Here is a 19,160-nt window from a genome sequence, read left to right as displayed (position 1 = left end):
ACAGGCATCCCATTCATTTTAAAGGGAGCTATGTAATTTTTTATTTCTCTACTGGTGGCACTGCAGGTAAACTGAACACTTAGGCCCCTTTCACACGAGCGAGTTTTCCGCACAGGTGCAATGCGTGACGTGAACGCATAGCACCCGCACTGAATCCTGACCCATTCATTTCAAAGGGTCTGTGTACATGAGCGTTGTTTTTCACACATCAGTTCTGCGTTGCGTGAAAATCGCAGCATGTTCTATATTCTGCGTTTTTCACGCAGCCCTGGCCCCATAGAAGTGAATGGGGCTGCGTGAAAAACGCATTGCATCCGCAAGCAAGTGCGGGTGTGATGCGTTTTTCACTAATGGTTGTTAAGAGATGTTGTTTGTAAACTTTCAGTTTTTTATCACGCGCGTGAAAAACGCATCAAAACGCATTGCACCCGCGCGGAAAAAACTGAACAACTGCACACAATCGCAGACAAAACTGCCTGAACTTGCTTGCAAAATGGTGTGAGTTTCACTGAACGCACCCTGAACGCATCCAGACCTAATCCATCACACTCGTGTGATAGGGGCCTTACTGCAAGGTTTCCCCAGAGATTACAGCTGATCACTATCAGGGAACACTTTGTGATCTACTTATTGTCAAGAGAACCTTCTAACAAGTAAACATCTTCCAAACTGGAGTATGCCTTAAAGGCTGCCATACATATTAAATAACTGTCGGTCGACATGTATTAATTTTCCTAACTCCCCATAATCATACATAAGGTTCAGGTTTGCTTGAGTTCTGTCAAATGTGTTAGGCGGAAATTAAAAAAAAAAAGTGATTCCTGGCAAATAATGGGTGGACATGGCCAACCTTTGCATCTTGGCTATATATTCAAGCTGTATATAAGGAGTAAGGGGGTTATTTATTAAGCTAAAATATGCCTATATTAGGCATATTTCAGGCGCAGACTGTGCTGCAACAGCTAGTTGCGCCGCAATCTGTGACGTCTAAAAAAGTGGGCACGGGCAGGGAAAAGAAACGGGCCGGCACCTGTTTTATGCGTAGAAAAAGGTCTAAATGTGAAACAGCTAGGAGGCTGGTGCCTCTTCATAACTTCGGCGGAACCATCACCAGCTTAGGAGTTTATTAAGACAAGCGTTTTATAATTGCAAAGACAATCACCCTCCTGCACCAGACACAGCTTTGCAATGCAGCTGTAAATGCAGCTTTTACCATCTCTGATGAGCAGGTAATTATCAGGAATGAATGGTTCGTTCCCAATAATTTCCTGCGTAAAGGGCTTTTATAAACAGAGAGGAAGGATCCAGCACCATTGTGAAAGTTTTCGGTCTGGTCTTTATTTCAGCATTAATGACATATACACGTCCAGCGACACCCTCTCCCACTCTCACCTGATCCATGCATCTCGAACACTGCTGTTCCTTATGATGAGGAACACTAGTGTTCGAGACACGTGGATCAGGACTTACTTGGGTCTTTTCCGTGCACCTATCTACAGTAGAATTAAGGGTGAGCTGGATATACCTCTTTTTCTAAAGGGCTTTTAGATGTTTCCTGGCATCTGGTTTGTTGTGATTCGTGGTCTGTTTTAAAGGGGTTGTTTACTTTTAAATACTGATGACTAGGGATGAGCGAATTGACTTCGTATGAAACATCCAAAGTCGATTTGCATAAAACTTTGTTAGAATACTGTACTCATTGGAGCCAATACACTCTAATACTGTATGGAGCTCCCACTCCTTACAGTACTCTAAGGCTACTTTCACACTCGCGTTTTGGGCGGATCTGTCATGGATCTGCAAAAAGAGATCCGTTCAGATAATACAACCGCATGCATCTGTCATGAACGGATCCATTTGTATTATCTGTAACATAGCCAAGATGGATCCGTCATGAACTCCATTGAAAGTCAATAGGAGACGGATCCGTTTTCTATTGTGCCAGATTGTGTCAGAGTTGGCTCAGTTTCATCAAGCAGCGTTTTGGTGTCCGCGTCCAAAGCGGAATGGAGACTGATAGGAGGCACACTGATGCAATCTGAGCGGATCCTTTTCCATTCAGAATGCATTAGGGAAAAACTGATCCGTTTTGGACCGCTTGTGAGAGCCCATGACAGATCTTACAAACGAAAAGCCAAAACGCGAGTGTGAAAGTAGCCTAACAATGTTTTATGCGAATCGACTTCGGATGTTTCATGTCGATTCGCTCATCCCTACTGATGACTTTTCCTCGGGATAGGTCATCAATATCAGATTGGCGGGGCTCCGGCACCCCTGCCGATCAGCTGTTTACAGAGAAAGCAGCACTTGTACAAGTGCTACTGAAAGTAGGGCCCCCTATCCTCAAGATAGGTACTCATCAATATTAAAAAAGCAAAAAACCCCTTTCAAGGGAACCTGTCGCCTGGATTTGGGGTATAGAGCTGAGTACATGGGTTGCTAGATGGTCACTAGGACATCCGCAATACCCAGTCCCCATAGCTCTGTGTGCTTTTATTGTGTAAAAAAACCGATTTGATACATTTTCAAATTACCCTGAGATGAGTCAGAGCTTGAAAATATGACTCTTCTATGATCACACAAGTAAGATATGACGCTTTTATGTGAATTTGCATAAAAGGCGGGAAGTACAAAAATGCATAATACTTATTGCAGTAATGGCGAACCTTTTACAGACCGAGTGCCCGAACTGCAAAACAAAACCGCAAAGTGCAAACACGGCAATTTAACCTGAATACGAATATAGTTCGGTATATCCTCCATGTACTTTATCATGTAGCCATAATAGCCTGCCTACATTCAGTGCGCTGCCTGTCCTGTTCATACTGCGCCCTGCGCTGATGAAGGGCCGGAAAAGTCTAAGGCGTATCGGTACACCATAGACTTTTTCCAGGGTGCGGGTGCCCACAGATAGGGCTCTGAGTGCCGTCTCTGGCACCCGTGCCATAGGTTTGCCATCACTGACTTATTGAATTTGTCTGCAAATGAAATGAAAAGTGTAATTTATATGTTTAGGGTAACACAATGAACGTTTAGAAACGCTCAATGAGGGTAGCATAGTAGAGGTGACAGGTTCCTTTTAAGGCTTTTTGTAGAACTTTAATTTTAGCAGGAGTTATGTAAAAGATTATGCATATGTCAAACTTTTAGTCACTCACAAACATACATTTTTATGTATTTTTCCCCCCACAAAATTGCACAAAGATACTAGTGAATGTGTGCATTGTCAGCAGAATTCACTGTTTTCAGGAGAAAGCTGGATGACAATCTAATTCTACCCCAACAAATCAGTTAAGAGAAGGATTGTCAGGGAAATTGAATTCTTAGGCAGATCTTTTGTTCTTCTGGGAGATAACTCGCTGCCAGAAGTGTCTGGAAGTGGCTATCACCTCCTTCCCCATCAACAAATACACGCTCAGCCATGCCCAGCATGTATCGTGAATGGGGAAGTTGGGAGTTCGGCCAACAGCTATTGAAGGTGTATAGGCAACTTGAACAGCAGTGTGGCTTTTCACAATGATGTCAAGGGTGTGAAAGCTATGCCAAAACCAGTGTCAGCAAAAGACGTAAATCATGGCGTGCTAATCTAGAAGCAACCATGTTCACTTCTCAGACAGCATCCCCCTACAATAACCGACAATCCATACTCACCTTAGCGGCACTGATAACTGTGGCAGTATAAGACTGAATATTATCTCCACATGCACCTCCCCGAGACTGGTGGCACCGGATAAGCTGTTGAGATATAAATACATAACTACATTAGTTTTCTAATACAATAAGCTAAGGCAAAAACTAGTGCAATAAAGAGAAAGAAAACGATTGCTAAAACTGTAGTCAATACAATAAAAGGAGCTCCAGCATACAATCACACTAAAACGTCTAGTTTTTCTAATGAAAAAGGCAATAAAGCTTACACAGCAAACATAAAGAAAAAAAATATTTGGTGGTTTCAAAATAATGCTCGTGAATTTACGTGTTGCCCACAATTAACTGGCTATCCTACATTATAAAGATATTAAAGATCTGCTGATTGCACTGCGAATATCTGAATATCTTTGAAGATCTCTTTCTGTAGGTCTCCATGTCATTCCTGATTGAATGAAAAGAGATAATGTCATACAGAAAATTGCCTTGGTTTTGACTCCCACCGTTTTGTGGAACATGTTGGCGCCTTATAAATAAATACTGCTTAATAATTCATGACAAGTCTGTACATTAGATTGAGATCCATCAATCGCAGGAATTCCCTCTGCCCAATGTGGATTTTTATGTCATATAATCCATATCACATACTTGTACATCCTGTGCTGTGTGAACACAAGCATGAAATAAAAATATATTACTGTTGCAAAACATCATCCTGTTTCCTGCCCCGAGATTCGGTAAACTCACATAGTACAATACAGCAGTAAAATAGTACTTTGCAGAGAGATTTTGTTTGTTGCTGCTGGGAAGGTGTAGCTGTCCATTTCTCCAACCTTCTAGTGTAAGGGTCCATTCACACGTCCGTAGTGTATTGCGGCACCCCCCATAGAACTGCCTATTCTTATCCGCAATTGTGGACAAGAATAGGACATGTTCTATTTTTTTGAGGAGCCTCGTCCCGGAAGTTCGGGGCCGCGCTCCGAAAATGCCGATGCGGAGTGCACATAGTGTGCTCTCTGCATCTCTTCCGGCCGCATGGAAAATGAATGGGTCCGCACCTGTTCCCGATATTGCGGAACGGATGCGGACCCATTTGCGGACGTGTGAATGGACCCTAACTCCTGTTTTATGAACCAGCACTTGTTCACTGGAATAGGGTGGCTACAGTAATCTGAAAAGGAAGCCATGCTAGGTTAAGCACCTGGTTAAAAATCAATGCTTTATTGGAAATCAGAACATATATATATATATATATACAGTCATGTGAAAAAATTAGGACACCCTTTGAAAGCATGTGGTTTTTTGTAACATTTTTAATAAAAGGTTATTTCATCTCCGTTTCAACAATACAGAGAGATTAAAGTAATCCAACTAAACAAAGAAAACTGAAGAAAAGTCTTTTCAAGATCTTCTGTAAATGTCATTCTACAAAAATGCCTATTCTAACTGAGGAAAAAGATAGGACACCCTCACATGTATTCCCTCTTAAATTGGCTCAGATCTCACACAGGTATATCACACCAGGTGCACATAATTAGTAGATCGTTACTCTGCATGTTGAATGAGGCTTGCCCTATTTAAACCTCAGACATTTAGTTTGGTGTGCTCCTGACTGTTGAAGTGAGAGTGAGCACCATGGTGAGAGCAAAAGAGCTGTCAGAGGACTTCAGAAAAAAGATTGTAGCAGCCTATGAGTCTGGGAAGGGATTTAAAAAGATCTCAAAAGATTTTGAAATCAGCCATTCCACTGTCCGGAAGATAGTCTACAAGTGGAGGGCTTTCAAAACAACTGCCAACATGCCCAGGACTGGTCGCCCCAGCAAGTTCACCCCAAGAGCAGACCGCAAGATGCTAAAAGAGGTCTCCAAAAACCCTAAAGTGTCATCTCGAGAACTACAGCAGGCTCTGGCTACTGTTGATGTAGAAGTACATGCCTCTACAATCAGAAAGAGACTGTACAAGTTTAACTTGCATGGGAGGTGTGCAAGGAGGAAACCTTTGCTTTCCAAGAGAAACATCGAGGCCAGACTGACATTTGCCAGAGATAAAGTTGACAAAGACCAGGACTTCTGGAATAATGTTCTTTGGACAGATGAGTCCAAAATTGAATTATTTGGACACAACAGCAGAGGACATGTTTGGCGTAAACCAAACACAGCATTCCAAGAAAAGAACCTCATACCAACTGTGAAGCATGGAGGTGGAAGTGTCATGGTTTGGGGCTGCTTTGCTGCAGCAGGACCTGGTCAGCTCACCATCATAGAATCCACGATGAATTCTACTGTGTATCAGAAGGTGCTTGAAGAACATGTGAGACCATCAGTTAGAAAATTAAAGCTGAAGCGGAACTGGACCATGCAACATGACAATGACCCAAAACATACTAGTAAATCAACCAAAGATTGGCTGAAAAAGAAGAAATGGAGAGTCCTGGAATGGCCAAGTCAAAGTCCAGATTTGAATCCCATTGAGATGCTGTGGGGTGACTTGAAAAGGGCTGTACGTGCAAGAAACCCCTCAAACATCTCACAGCTGAAAAAGTTCTGCATTGAGGAGTGGGGTAAAATTTCCTCAGACTGATGTCGAAGACTGGTAGATGGCTACAAGAACCGTCTCACTGCAGTTATTTCAGCCAAAGGAGGTAACACTCGCTATTAGGGGCAAGGGTGTCCTATCTTTTTCCTCAGTTAGAATAGGCATTTTTGTAGAATGACATTTACAGAAGATCTTGAAAAGACTTTTCTTCAGTTTTCTTTGTTTAGTTGGATTACTTTAATCTCTCTGTATTGTTGAAACGGAGATGAAATAACCTTTTATTAAAAATGTTACAAAAAACCACATGCTTTCAAAGGGTGTCCTAATTTTTTCACATGACTGTATATATATATATATAAAAAAAAATAGCAGTAATCTAAGGGTACCTGAAATGCGTAAGCACTTCTATTTTATTTTTTTATATATATGTTCTGAGTTCCACAATAAGGGCTCATGCTCACAGCCGTTGCCCACCTGTTCCCAAATTGCAGCTCGCAAACAGCGATATGTGGGCACCAGCCGTGTGCTCATTGCAATCCAGAAGGTGCGGAACGGAGGCATGGAATCCCACGGAAGCACTACGGAAAGCTTCAGTGGGGTTTCTCTCTGTGCCCCAACACCACAAAAAATGTTCTATTTTTTGCACAGATGTTGCCCATGCATTGGGGACCACAAATTGCAGTCCCCAATGCACGGAACGTCCGAGCAACGGCAATGTGCATGAGCCCTTAAGCATTGAATTTTAACCAAGTACTGAACCTACCTTCACTTTTTCCATGTGAATCCCGGGTGACCAGCCTAGCGGTCGAGCACCACCTTAAGGCCTCATGCACACGACCGTTTTGTGTTCCGTTCCGCAAAATGGGGTTCCGTTGATCCGTGATCCGTTTTTGTTTCCGTGTGTCTTCCTTTATTTTTGGAGGATCACCAGACATGAATGAAAGTAAAAAAAAAGTCAAGTTTGCCATGCAAATGATAGGAAAAAAACGGACACGGACGCGGATGACAATCTTGTGTGCCTCCGCGTTTTTTCACGGACCCATTGACTTGAATGGGTCCATGAACCGTTTTCCGTGAAAAAAATAGGACAGGTTATATTTTTTTTACGGACTATAACCACGGATCACGGACGCAGATGACAAACAGTGCATTAGCCGAGTTTTCAACGGACCCATTGAAAGTCAATGGGTCAGCAGAAAATCACGAAAAACCGGACAACGGACACGTAATGAAACAACGGTCGTGTGCATGAGGCCTTACACTAAGGTGAGCTGATCCACTAGAGTACCTTTTTTTCCATTCTAGATAAAGACTCATAGTATAAACCAATTTCAGGTGAGGTTAAACTTGTAAATGGCTGTAAGAAAAACCTGAGTGAAGGGGCTCTTCAGATGATAGAGAATTTAGTCTCATGAAAGCTAATATGGCTGAAATTATATTGTTAGCTCTCATGTTAAAAAGATTTAGGTGCATTGCTACACTTATTCTTGGCATGGCTTTGCCATCCATTGGGGTTATCAGACATTTTGGGGTTGTGTGACCTTACTGAAAAGAGTCATAGGTCACATTTCTGCCATGTAATGATGGTTTACAGCCCCTCTATGCAGCCTTTTTACTAGCATATAAAAATTAAAGTATTAACTATATTTTACCTAGGATAAGGCAGTAATAATTTTCATGAATAATAATTATAGAAAGCATCATGCAATAATACTTTTGCAAGCTCTTTGATGTAGCTCATGGAATGACCGTGCTAGAAAATGAGTGTACAAGATTGTATACAACTGAGTGCATGCTTTATCCCACAAAATGAAACAAAATGCTTAATTGAGATACTTATCCCGATCCTAATAATCTTCTGGGTGCCACTCAGACTGTAGCCAGAGCAGCTTTGGTCTTTAACAGCAAAACATATCCATTAAGAATGCAGATTTGATGCAAGAGGGAGATTTGGTCTGGCACGGTTACCGCAAATAAATGTAAATAAGCATAATCACATGCTTTAGTTTTGTCTGTGCAATATTAAATATTTGATTTACTGGAGGATTTTACAGTGGATTCTTCTCTATTTAATTGATGCTAATTTTGATTTATTTATGCATCCTCTGAGAAATGGTATTAGCAGAAAGAAGTATTTGGGAAGACAGCTTTTTATACGACATTTAATTATACAGTGAGAAACTGATATTCACAGAGGAGCAGACACAGTTGTGCTTTTCAAATGCATTTTATAATACAAGGGAAGGAACCAACTTTAGAATTCAATCTAACATTCAATAACACACACTGAATAACGCACATGATATTAGAGAATATAATTATATAAATCCTGATGTAAATAAAATGTACTGGAATAGGATCAAAAAATGAAGGGCCAGTTTCACAGTGCTGCTAGGTTTTATATCCTAAACTATGCCATATATTCCTTACAGGCATCTGAAGGATGTGTAATGATATAATTGATAATATTCTGCCTCTAAAGGCCCCCATATACATTACTACACAGTCTTATTTGTATGGGGAGTTCTCGAAAGAAAGGGTGAAAAAATTCAGTTTTTTCAATCCTTCTCGACGTCGGGGGAGAGAATTGGCTGAAGTGAATTTTTTTGCTCGTTCATTGACTGGGTATGGCCACCTTAAAGAAAACAGGTCACCAAAAGAAAAATGTTGTGCAATCTGAAGGCAGTCCAGGGGCGGATTGGCCATAGACCTTACGGGAAAATTCCTGGTGGGCCGATGCACATGGGGCTGGCCTAAGCCCTCATCATGGACACAGGCCAGGTACATAACGATCTGGTGCTCTCAGCTTTAGGGCTCATTCAGACGGTCGTTTACTGTATCCATTTTTTTGCGGACAGTTCAGCATGTCCGCAAAAAAACGGGTTGAATTCAGTTTTTTTGCTGATCCATAGACTTCAATAGGGCCATGTCCTGATTTTCACTGACAAGTATAGGACTTTTTTTTTTTTTTTTTGCTGAGCCATGCAATCGAAGAAAATGGCCCCATAGAAGTGAATGGGACAGCATCTGATCCGCAAAAAAACGGATCCGCATTTTTGCTGACAGCATACGGCCGTCTGAATTAGCCCTAAATTGCTGGGATCATCAGGTACTTTTGCACCTGGCCAACAGCCGATGCCCTCCTCAACTCAACTGTAAAGTGGTCTTGGAAAAAAAAAGTTAAAGAGGACCTTTCATCAGAAAAAAGTATGTAAACTGACTATACCGACGTGTAGAGCGGCGCCCAGGGATCCCCCTGCACTTACTGTTATCCCCGGGCGCCGCTCCGTTCTCCGGTTATAGCCTCCGGTATGTTCCCACTTAGGCTCCACCCGGGGGAACTTAGGCTCCACCCAGGGGAACCTGCCGGCGTCTCTTTCTCCTATGCTGTAGCGCAGGCCAATCGCAGCGCTCAGCTTTATTTTTTGTCCCACTTTGCCTCCCTCACCACAGTATTAAACTGTATCAATGTTCTGAGTATGGTGATACAGTTGAATACTGTGGTGAGGGAGGCAGTATTTTGAAATCTGCCTTAATATGTAATACACTTTGTCTTGGCCATAAGGCTGATCGCATACATTTTCCCCTTCAGGTGCCATTGTCAAATGTGACCACTGCATTTGAGCAGTCCGGAAGTGGAAGCAATGCGCTTCCACTCCGGTAACAGCGTTCCCCACATGATATTGGGGAACCTGTTATAGTACTCTAATAGACCGAAGCAGGCTTCGGAGTCTATTTCAGGAATATACCAATACAGGCCACTAGGTGGCAGCATTGTATTGTTATATTGCAAATGAAGTGTTCAATGATGGCCATTTATTGTCACCCAAGGTGACTTAACCTCTTCAGAACACATGACGTACCGCCAGCGGGCGGTGATCGGAACCCGGTGCCTGCTCAAATCATTGAGCAGGCACCTTGGCTAAATGCGTGGGGGGGAACCCGTAACCCCCCCTGTGTCAATTCAGACCTGCTGTTTGCGGCTTTTACCTGTGGTTGCGGCGGTGATCAGAGGTGCCATCGGGTCCCCATGCGGCTGTAGGGGAGACCCGATGGCATGTAAAGCGCGCTGCCTTCCAGCCCCCTGGATCTCACAGGCCGGAAGCTGTTTGAGTAATACTCACTGTATTACTCATACAGCCAATGCATTCCAATACAGAAGTATCGGAATGCATTGTAAAGGATTAGACCCCCAAAAGTTGAGGTCCCAAAGTGGGACAAAAAAAAAAGTTTCAAGTAAAAATAAAAAAGTAAACGTCATTTTCCCCAAATAAAGTAAAAAAAAATTGTATACATATTAGGTATCGCCGCGTCCGTATCGACCAGCTCTATAAACATATCACATGACCTAACCCCTCAGATGAACACCATAAAAAAATAAAAACTGTGCTAAATAAACCATATTTTTGTCACCTTACATCACAAAAAGTACAACAGCAAGCGATCAAAAAGGCGTTTGCCCACCAAAATAGTACCAATCTAACCGTCACCTAATCCCGCAAAAAATTAGCCCCTACCTGAGACAATCACCCAATAAGAAATATGGCTCAGAATATGGAGACACTAAAACATAATTTTTTTTAGTTTTAGAAAAGCTGTTATTGTGTAAAACTTACATAAATAAAAAAAAATGTATACATATTAGGTATTGCCGCGTCCGTATCGACCGGCTCTATAAAAATATCACATGACCTAACCCCTCAGATGAACACGGTAAAAAATTTTAATAAAAACTGTGCTAAATTAAAAAAAAATTGTCACCTTACATCACAAAAAGTGTAATAGCAAAAAGTCACACGCACCCCAAAATAGTGCCAATCAAACAGTCATCTCATTCCGCAAAAATCATACCCTACCCAAGATAATCCAAGAAAATTATGGCTCTCAGACTATGGAGACACTAAAACATGATTTTCTTTGCTTCAAAAATGAAATCATTGTGTAAAACTTACATAAATAAAAAGAAAGTATACATATTAGGTATCGCAGTGTCCATAATAACTTGCTCTATAAAAATATCACATGACCTAACCCCTCAGGTGAATACCGTAGAATTTTTTAAATAAAAACGGTGTAAAAAATAAGCCATTTTTTGTCACCTTACATCACAAAAAGTGTAATAGCAAGCGATCAAAAAGTCACACGCACCCCAAAATAGTGCCAATCAAACGGCCATCTCATCCCGCAAAAATCATACCCTACCGAAGGTAATCGCCCAAAAACTGAAAAATGGCTCTCAGACTATGGAAACACTAAAACATGATTTTTGTTGTTTCAAAAAAGAAATCATTGTGTAAAACCTAATATTTATACATTTTTTTTAATGTATCGCCGCATCCGTGACAACTTGGTCTATAGAAATACCACATGATCTAACCTGTCAGATGAATGTTGTAAAAAACAAAAAATAAAAACGGTGACAAAACAGCTATTTCTTGTTACCTTGCCTCACAAAAAGTGTAATATAGAGCAACCAAAAATCATATGTACCCTATACTAGTACCAACAAAACTTCCACCCTATCCCGTAGTTTCTATAATGGGGTCACTTTTTTGGAGTTTCTACTCTAGGGGTGCATCAGGGGTGCTTTAAATGGGACAAGGTGTCAAAAAAACCAGTCCAGCAAAATCTGCCTTCCAAAAACCGTGCTGTTAACCCTTGCTTTGTTACAGGAAAAAATCGATTAAAATGGAAAATTTGCCAAAAAATTGAAATTCTGAAATGTAATCTCCATTTGCCAATAACTCTTGTGGAACACCTAAAGGGTTAACGACGTTTGTATCACTTTTATGGAGTTTCTACTCTAGGGGTGCATCAGGGGCTTCAAATGGGTGTAAAAAAAAAAAACAGTCCGGCAAAATCTACCGTGTACCCGTACAGCATTTTACGACCACATATGAGGTGTTTCTGTAAACTACAGAATCTGGGCAATAAACATTGAGTTTTGTTTGGCTGTTAACCCTTGCTTTGTTACTGGAAAAAATTGATTAAAACGGAAAATATGCCAAAAAAGTGAAATTTAGGAATTATATCTCTATTTTCCATTAATTCTTGTGGAACACCTAAAGGGTTAACAACGTTTGTAAAAATCAGTTTTGAATACCTTGAGAGGTGTAGTTTCTAGAATGGGGTGTTTTTTTTTTTTTTTTGGTGGTTTCTATTATGTAAGCCTCGCAAAGTGACTTCAGACCTGAACTGGTCCCTAAAAATTGGGTTTTTGAAAATTTCAAGATTTGCTTCTAAACCTTGTAACATCCCCAAAAAAATGTAATATCATTCCCAAAATTATCCAAACATGAAGTAGACATAGAGGGAATGTAAAGTAATAACTATTTTTGGAGGTATTACTATGTATTATAGAAGTAGAGAAAGTGAAACTTGGAAATGTGCTATTTTTTTTTACAAATTTTGGGTAAATTTTGTATTTTTTTATGAATAAAAATGTATTTATTTTTTACTTCATTTTACCAGTGTCATGAAGTACAATATGTGCCGAAAAAACAATCTCAGAATGGCCTGGAAAAGTCAAAGCGTTTTAAAGTTATCACCACCACCACTTAAAGTGACAGTGGTCAAATTTGCAAAAAATGGGCTGGTCCTTAAGGTGAAATAAGGCTGTGTCCTAAAGGGGTTTAAAAAAAGTTAAAAAAATATATAAAAGTTCAAATAAAAAAAATAAACATCATGGCCATCGATGTGTGCAAAAATGCCCATACAATTAAAATCTAACAATATTATTGGCATATGCAAATAGCGTAACGTGAAAAAAAAGAAAAACAGCCAATTCGACATTTTTGCCACTTCAACTACCCAATCATTTTTAAATTGGTATCACTGAAAAGTACAGATCGTCCCGCAAAAAATTAGACCTCGCACAGCCCTGTACACACAACTACAAAAAAGTTATAGGAGTCAGAATATGGTGATAAAATGTATTATTATTTTTTTTGAAAGGTTTTCATTTTTTTTCAGTATTAAAACGCAATAAAAATTATACAAGTGTGGTATCGTTGTAACTGTACTGATCTGGAGAATGAAGATAACAGGTCAATTTTACTGCATAGTGTACTGTGTAAAAAGAAAAAAAGAAACTTGATCAGAATTGCGTTTTTTACCAATTCTACTCCATTTGGAAAAAAAAATTGCTTACAACTACATGGTATGCAACCGTAAATGGTGCCATTAGAAAGTACAACTTGTCCCACAAAACATAAGCCCCCATAAGGCTATGTGAAGGGAAAAATAAAAAAAAGTTAGGCCTATGGGAAGGCGGGGAGTGAAAAACAAAAAATGCAAAAAAGGAAAATCACAGGGTCCTCAAGGGGTTAAAATAAACCATCAGAAGAATAAAGCCTATATCATCATTTGTTAGAATTTATTCCTAAAGCTGCTGAAATGTAACATTCCAAAAATTAGCTTAAAGGGGTTGTCCCACAAAAAATATTCCACAGTTTTCAAACCAGCACCTGCATCTTTTGTAATTGTATGTAATTATAATTTTGCACAGCCACTGAGTTATTCAATAAGATTTAGCTGTACAGCGCCACATGCTGCTTGTTCTTTTTCTTATTTCTTTGTCCTGCTCAGTTTCATCCTTCAACTGCCTCTTGAGCTGTGATAGGGAGATCTGAGACACGCCCCCTTAGCGCAATCAGAAAAGACACTCCCTTGAGCAGCCTGTTTGATATAAATCTAGCAGAGCAATGAATTGAGAGATCTCTAGATCCATATGAAGTACAGGGCTGGTTCTAGCTTTGTTAGAAAGAGATTGCCATGTACTATATGATGTCTTAATTTTACATTAGTCGTGGGATAAGTATTTTAAGGCTAGGTCCACATCATGTTTTTTCTTTTTTTTTTTATCACAGAATGAAGTGGCCTAAATGGGAGGAAGTGCTCAAAACCCCAAACACTGTGGCGTGTTTATACCCGCATGTGATCTGCTGCTAACGGCAATCCCCAGCAAAAAAGCATACAATGGAGGATATCGGCAGTGGACCACATGCACCACAAAAACATCCTACACAAGATGGAATAATGTGTGTGGATGAGAATATACAAATCACTGCAAAAGGTGCTCCTTTTGCAGTGATTTATCTACATCATGTTTTGGCCTTATGTAACATATACTTTGGGGAAAAAAAGGATGCAAAGCATACTACACTATTCTTTTCCATCCTGCAGAGTCCAGCAAAAAAAAAAAGTATACATTAATGTATACTTTTTGTTTGTTTTTTCTTTACAATGAGACTTTATGGTGACATCAGAGGCATCCATTTAACATATATGTTAAACATAAGACAAAATCTGTGATGTGAACCCAGCCTAAGACTTTCTATCTCATTCACAACTTTTCTGGTTTGATGACTGCTGCATACTTTTCTTATGTGTAAGACTTAAGCCCTTGCACAATACCACCAATTGTGTATGTGTGGCAGGGTCTGTGAAATGATATGTTTATGATGTCAGAAACAACATTTATATCCGTTTCTCTTGCATGTCTCCATCCCTTAAGAGAAATAAATTACAGATGTGAACAAACATGTATACAACTGTGGCACTGAAACAAATTTCACGCTATTGGCCGAGTGAAGTTTGGAGGGAAAGGAATCTGTATTATGGGCCAAAAAAATGAATGACTGATGGGGAGAAAATCTGGGATGCACTTCAGGCAAACTGAGTAACACAGGAAGCATCACAGTCTGGGCAGAAAACAACCCACACAAATGGCTGCTGGCTTCACTTCTATCAGAAACATGAAACAATCGCCTGATTGGTGCATATTGGGACAATTCTAGGAGATACACAGGTTTTACACAACTGTATAAGGAGGGAAACACACCTATAAAATTGCCATTACACAATCACCATAAAGTAATTATATGCACATGAAACTTGTATGACAGCAGAAACCAAATATGACCTATTTACTGATAAAAGAAATTAAAAGGCTTGGCAATAATACTAACCTGTATGGGAGGGAGGGGTCACCATGTACAGTCAGAGATGTGATTGCAAAAAGGCGTTCAATTTGAAAGCTAATTCAAAAGGGGTTTCCAGAACCAACATATTGATGACCTAACCATTGTATTGCCCATTAATATGAGATTGGTGGGGGTTCAACACCCAGGACTTCCACCGATCAACTGTTGGCAACAGCTCCAGTTCTGGAAGTAAAAAGTATACGGAGCCAGAACAATTCAACTCCGTAAACCGTGTAGTGGCTGTTCTTGGTTACTGCAGCTCAACTTCCATTCAGCTGATTAGCAGTACCCAAGAATTACCACTACATGGTGTACAGAGCTGTGTGGTTTACCTCTGGAAATGCAGCTGCCTCTAACAGATGACTGGTGGGGGTGCCAGGTGTCAGACCTCCATGGATGGTTCAATATGGTAGTCCCAGAAAACCCCTTTAAGTAACCTGGCCAAAGGAATATAAAATATAAGTGTACTTTCACACTAGCGTTTTTGTTTTCTGGTATTGAGTTCCATTTACATTGAAGTGTATTAGTGCCGGATCTGGCATTAAGTGTTTAGGCAAAATGGATCCGGCTTTCCGGTCTGCGCATGCCCAGACCTTTAAAAATGTAAAAAAAAAATAATAATACCGGATCAGTTTTTCTGGATGACACCGGAGAGACGGATTTGGTATTTCAATGCATTTGTCAGATGAATCCGTCTGATAAATGCCATCAGTTTGCGTCCGGATCGCCGGATCCGGCAGGCAGTTCCGGCGACGGAACTGCCTGCTGGAATTCTCTGCCGCAAGTGTGAAAGTACTCTTAGCTGTGAAGGTGTACACTGCCTGTACCCAAAAACTGGAGAGCCATTAAAAATTATTTATCATTTAAAATAATAGTGCAAATAGGGCTTTTGGGGAATGTTAGTCTGTTAGCTAATTCGGGATTATAATGAACGGGATTTATGCTGACCATACACATTAGTTTAATGTGAACCAAACCTACTGACTTTAGGGGGACCGGATGAAAGTGAAAAAGGCTTCATTCATATAACAGGTATTTTTTTCAATTCTTCTAATCTGTCAGAACAGCAGCAAAATGTAATAAAAATTTAAAAGAAATTTGAGAATCAGTTGTACTAATTTTGCATCCGTTTGTCTTAGTTCCATTAGAGAAAAAGTCCAGCTGAATCAGAAAAATTGAAAACAACCCGGTGATGTGAACGAAGCCTAATGTGTATGGGGGCCTTCCAACTCTTCTCTAATGGTGGATGTCGCTGTGGTGAAGCAATAGGTCCTTTAGTTCTCAGGGAGATAATTTGTCGCCAGAGGCATCCAGGAGTTGCTCATTCCCTTATTACCACTCAGAACACATGTACACTCAGCCAAGTATGAATATGCATGGAGGGTCGGAGAGATAGCTGTTGGCTGAATATCTGAATTTATGGCCAGCCTCCTGAAAAGGATATATGTATAGTTATAGCATAATAAGGAAGCAGGGGATTTTGTCACTGCACAACCAGGATATTTACCGTTCAGGATTTTGGAAAAGGTGAACTTTGCCTTCCCCAAAACAGCTTTAAATAGGACCAAACTACAGAATCTTTACAATTTAGCTCAATCACTAATAATTACAATAGTTATAGGGGTAGGCTTATTATGCTGTCAAAACTATAACGGTATGAATGAAATGAATGGCCAGTAATGCACTTCCAAAGGTAATTGCATCCGGTTGATAATCTTCAATTACATGGCTGACTTACGGAGGTCTCAAATGTTATTCCTTACCATGGGCCTCTCGTGGCTGGTTACATTGCTGGTACAAACATACTTATCTGTGTAGTGTACTATGAGTTAATGTACAGTTATAATAAGTAGGGTGATTATTGCTATAAATCAGCAGGTTCAATGTTTCCCAAGGAAACGCTTCAATTTGAACCTAGTTCTATTAAGTCACAGCTAATACTTTACAATCATCTAGACAGTTCTTACCTTATTTTCTGCATATGCAAGCCAGCGACTCCCCAGAGCAATAGGATTCATATTTGGCCCAGGACACGGATAGCAGCCTGGGGGAAAAGTTTCCAAAAACCAGCAATAAGACATTTTCTAATGGTGGAGTATTTAACACAAGCCAAACAAACACAATTCTAAACAAAGGACTCTTAAACCTCCAAACATTCATCAACAACTGCTTACATTTCTTTGAGTTTTACACGATAACATTAAGACATTGTGGTAACAGCTAATTAAGCTTGAAGCGCAGTTTTTTTTATTGTTTTGCTTTGTGAGTAGTTTTTATTTTTTCTTCTAATAAACACAGTTTTGTTTGAGAATGTTTGGAAACACGTAGAGCTTGTCTTTCACATCTCAGCATAATGTTAGCGCTCTGAAATGAAATCAAGTCCAACATTGTAAATATTTGTTTTCCTTAAGCTATAAATCCTACATATTTACCCTCAGCCTTCAGAATTATTTGGGGATATCAGTCATAGGAGAGTCACTTATATCATTGCCTCTAAACCTGTGATGTTGCACTGTACATGTCAAAATTTCCAATGGAAATTTTTAGGGGACGTTCAAACAATGAATTTTACAGCGGAATTTTGGCATGGACAGTCATGCCGAAATTCTTCCAGTGGCCACATCCTTTCTGCCTCCTATATATCTCAATGGGAGGAAGCACTGAGAATCGCTGAAAGGTGGCTTACAGCTACAGATGAGCTAAGAAGGGACATGTCTCTCCTTGGCGTGGCTTTAAGCCACCGCTCCAAGATCCATAGTGCCAATCACTGTCTTTAGCAGTTATATGGTAAATCATATATGTCACAATCATTTTTTATTTTAAAGCATTAATTAGTACAGGCGAAATATAAAATAAACTAGGATAACCCCTTTAAAGAAAACCTCTTCACAAACTAGAGAAAAGAAATTTGGGCACCACCAGCCCCTACTCCTATAACCACCATACCCAATTTTGTCTGGGTCCTTTTCATTTTTGAATATTTAGGCTAGTTTTACTTTGACACCATTTACAAAATGCTTGTAACCTGAAAATGCCCATGCATAAAAACAGATGGGAATCCATTTGTACTGTACTACAGTACTGGATATTTTGTACATGTGGAGACTCAAATAACGACTCAAATACAAATCCCTTTTGGTCTTGCACAATTATAATTAATAATTACTGACGAACATCATCTGTGCCCAGTTTTAGGGGAACCGTAATTGAAAAAAGGCATGACAACACTACTATGAATATTGGAAATAGGGCAATGAGAAAATGAAATAATAATGGAGGAGGACAGAGTAAGACACTGCAGGTGGCAAACTGATTTTTAAAGGGAACTTGTCACATTGAACATGGTGTTTGAGCCGCAGCTTGTTATAGAGCAGGAGGAGCTGAGCAGATTGATGTATAGTTTTACAGGAAAAGATTCAGGATAACTTGTCATTTATCCTTTTAAATCTCCTCTCATTTTGGGCTTTGAAGTCCAGGAGACGGTCCTATCAGTGATTGACAGCCTTCTCTCTAGGACTGTGTATGCAGAGAGAGCTGTCAATCACTGATAGGACCGCCTTCTGGACGCCAAAGCTCAGAAGTTTATGAATCTTTTCACACAAAGCTATATATCAATCAATCTTCCAGCTCCACCTGCTCAATATGACAGGTTCCCTTTAAGTTTCACAAAATTATACATACATCATCGGCAGCTCTGGGACAGCAATAAAGCCTACATAAAAGTGTCTTAATTAACTAATTACCAAGTAATTATTCATAGATCCCCCTGTCCGGCTGGCTTTTCTACAGTGATATTTTCTAAATGCCTTTAAAGATGTAAACTCCTCACATGTGTTCAGTCACTGCATCCACCTGCTGCTTTGGGATATATTGGTACTTTATAGTTGAGTCATAGAAAGAGCCAATTTTTGCAAATATTATAAAGGTTTGTATAAATTTGCAGACATTTTTTTTTGCAAATTTGCTTACATGGGTGTGCTGTTATAATGCAAC

General features: G+C 39.9%; 1 protein-coding gene across 10 annotated transcripts in view; it reads right to left on the bottom strand.

Annotated features, from left to right (window-relative positions):
- Window positions 1-19,160, bottom strand: part of BCAS3 (BCAS3 microtubule associated cell migration factor) — a 1,183,153-nt gene that overhangs the window by 964,007 nt on the left and 199,986 nt on the right. For all 10 annotated transcript variants that reach the window (XM_044286261.1, XM_044286253.1, XM_044286262.1 and 7 more), the window contains 2 exons: window positions 17,135-17,211; window positions 3,652-3,735 (listed from right to left, as the gene is read on the bottom strand). In XM_044286261.1, the coding sequence (XP_044142196.1) occupies window positions 3,652-3,735; window positions 17,135-17,211 (161 nt within the window). The remainder of the gene's footprint in view (window positions 1-3,651; window positions 3,736-17,134; window positions 17,212-19,160) is intronic.

Source organism: Bufo gargarizans, chromosome 3 (assembly GCF_014858855.1).
Source record: "Bufo gargarizans isolate SCDJY-AF-19 chromosome 3, ASM1485885v1, whole genome shotgun sequence".
Lineage (NCBI taxonomy): Eukaryota > Metazoa > Chordata > Amphibia > Anura > Bufonidae > Bufo > Bufo gargarizans.
The sequence above is the reverse complement of the archived record's forward strand: the minus strand, read 5'-3'. Positions and strand labels throughout refer to the sequence as shown.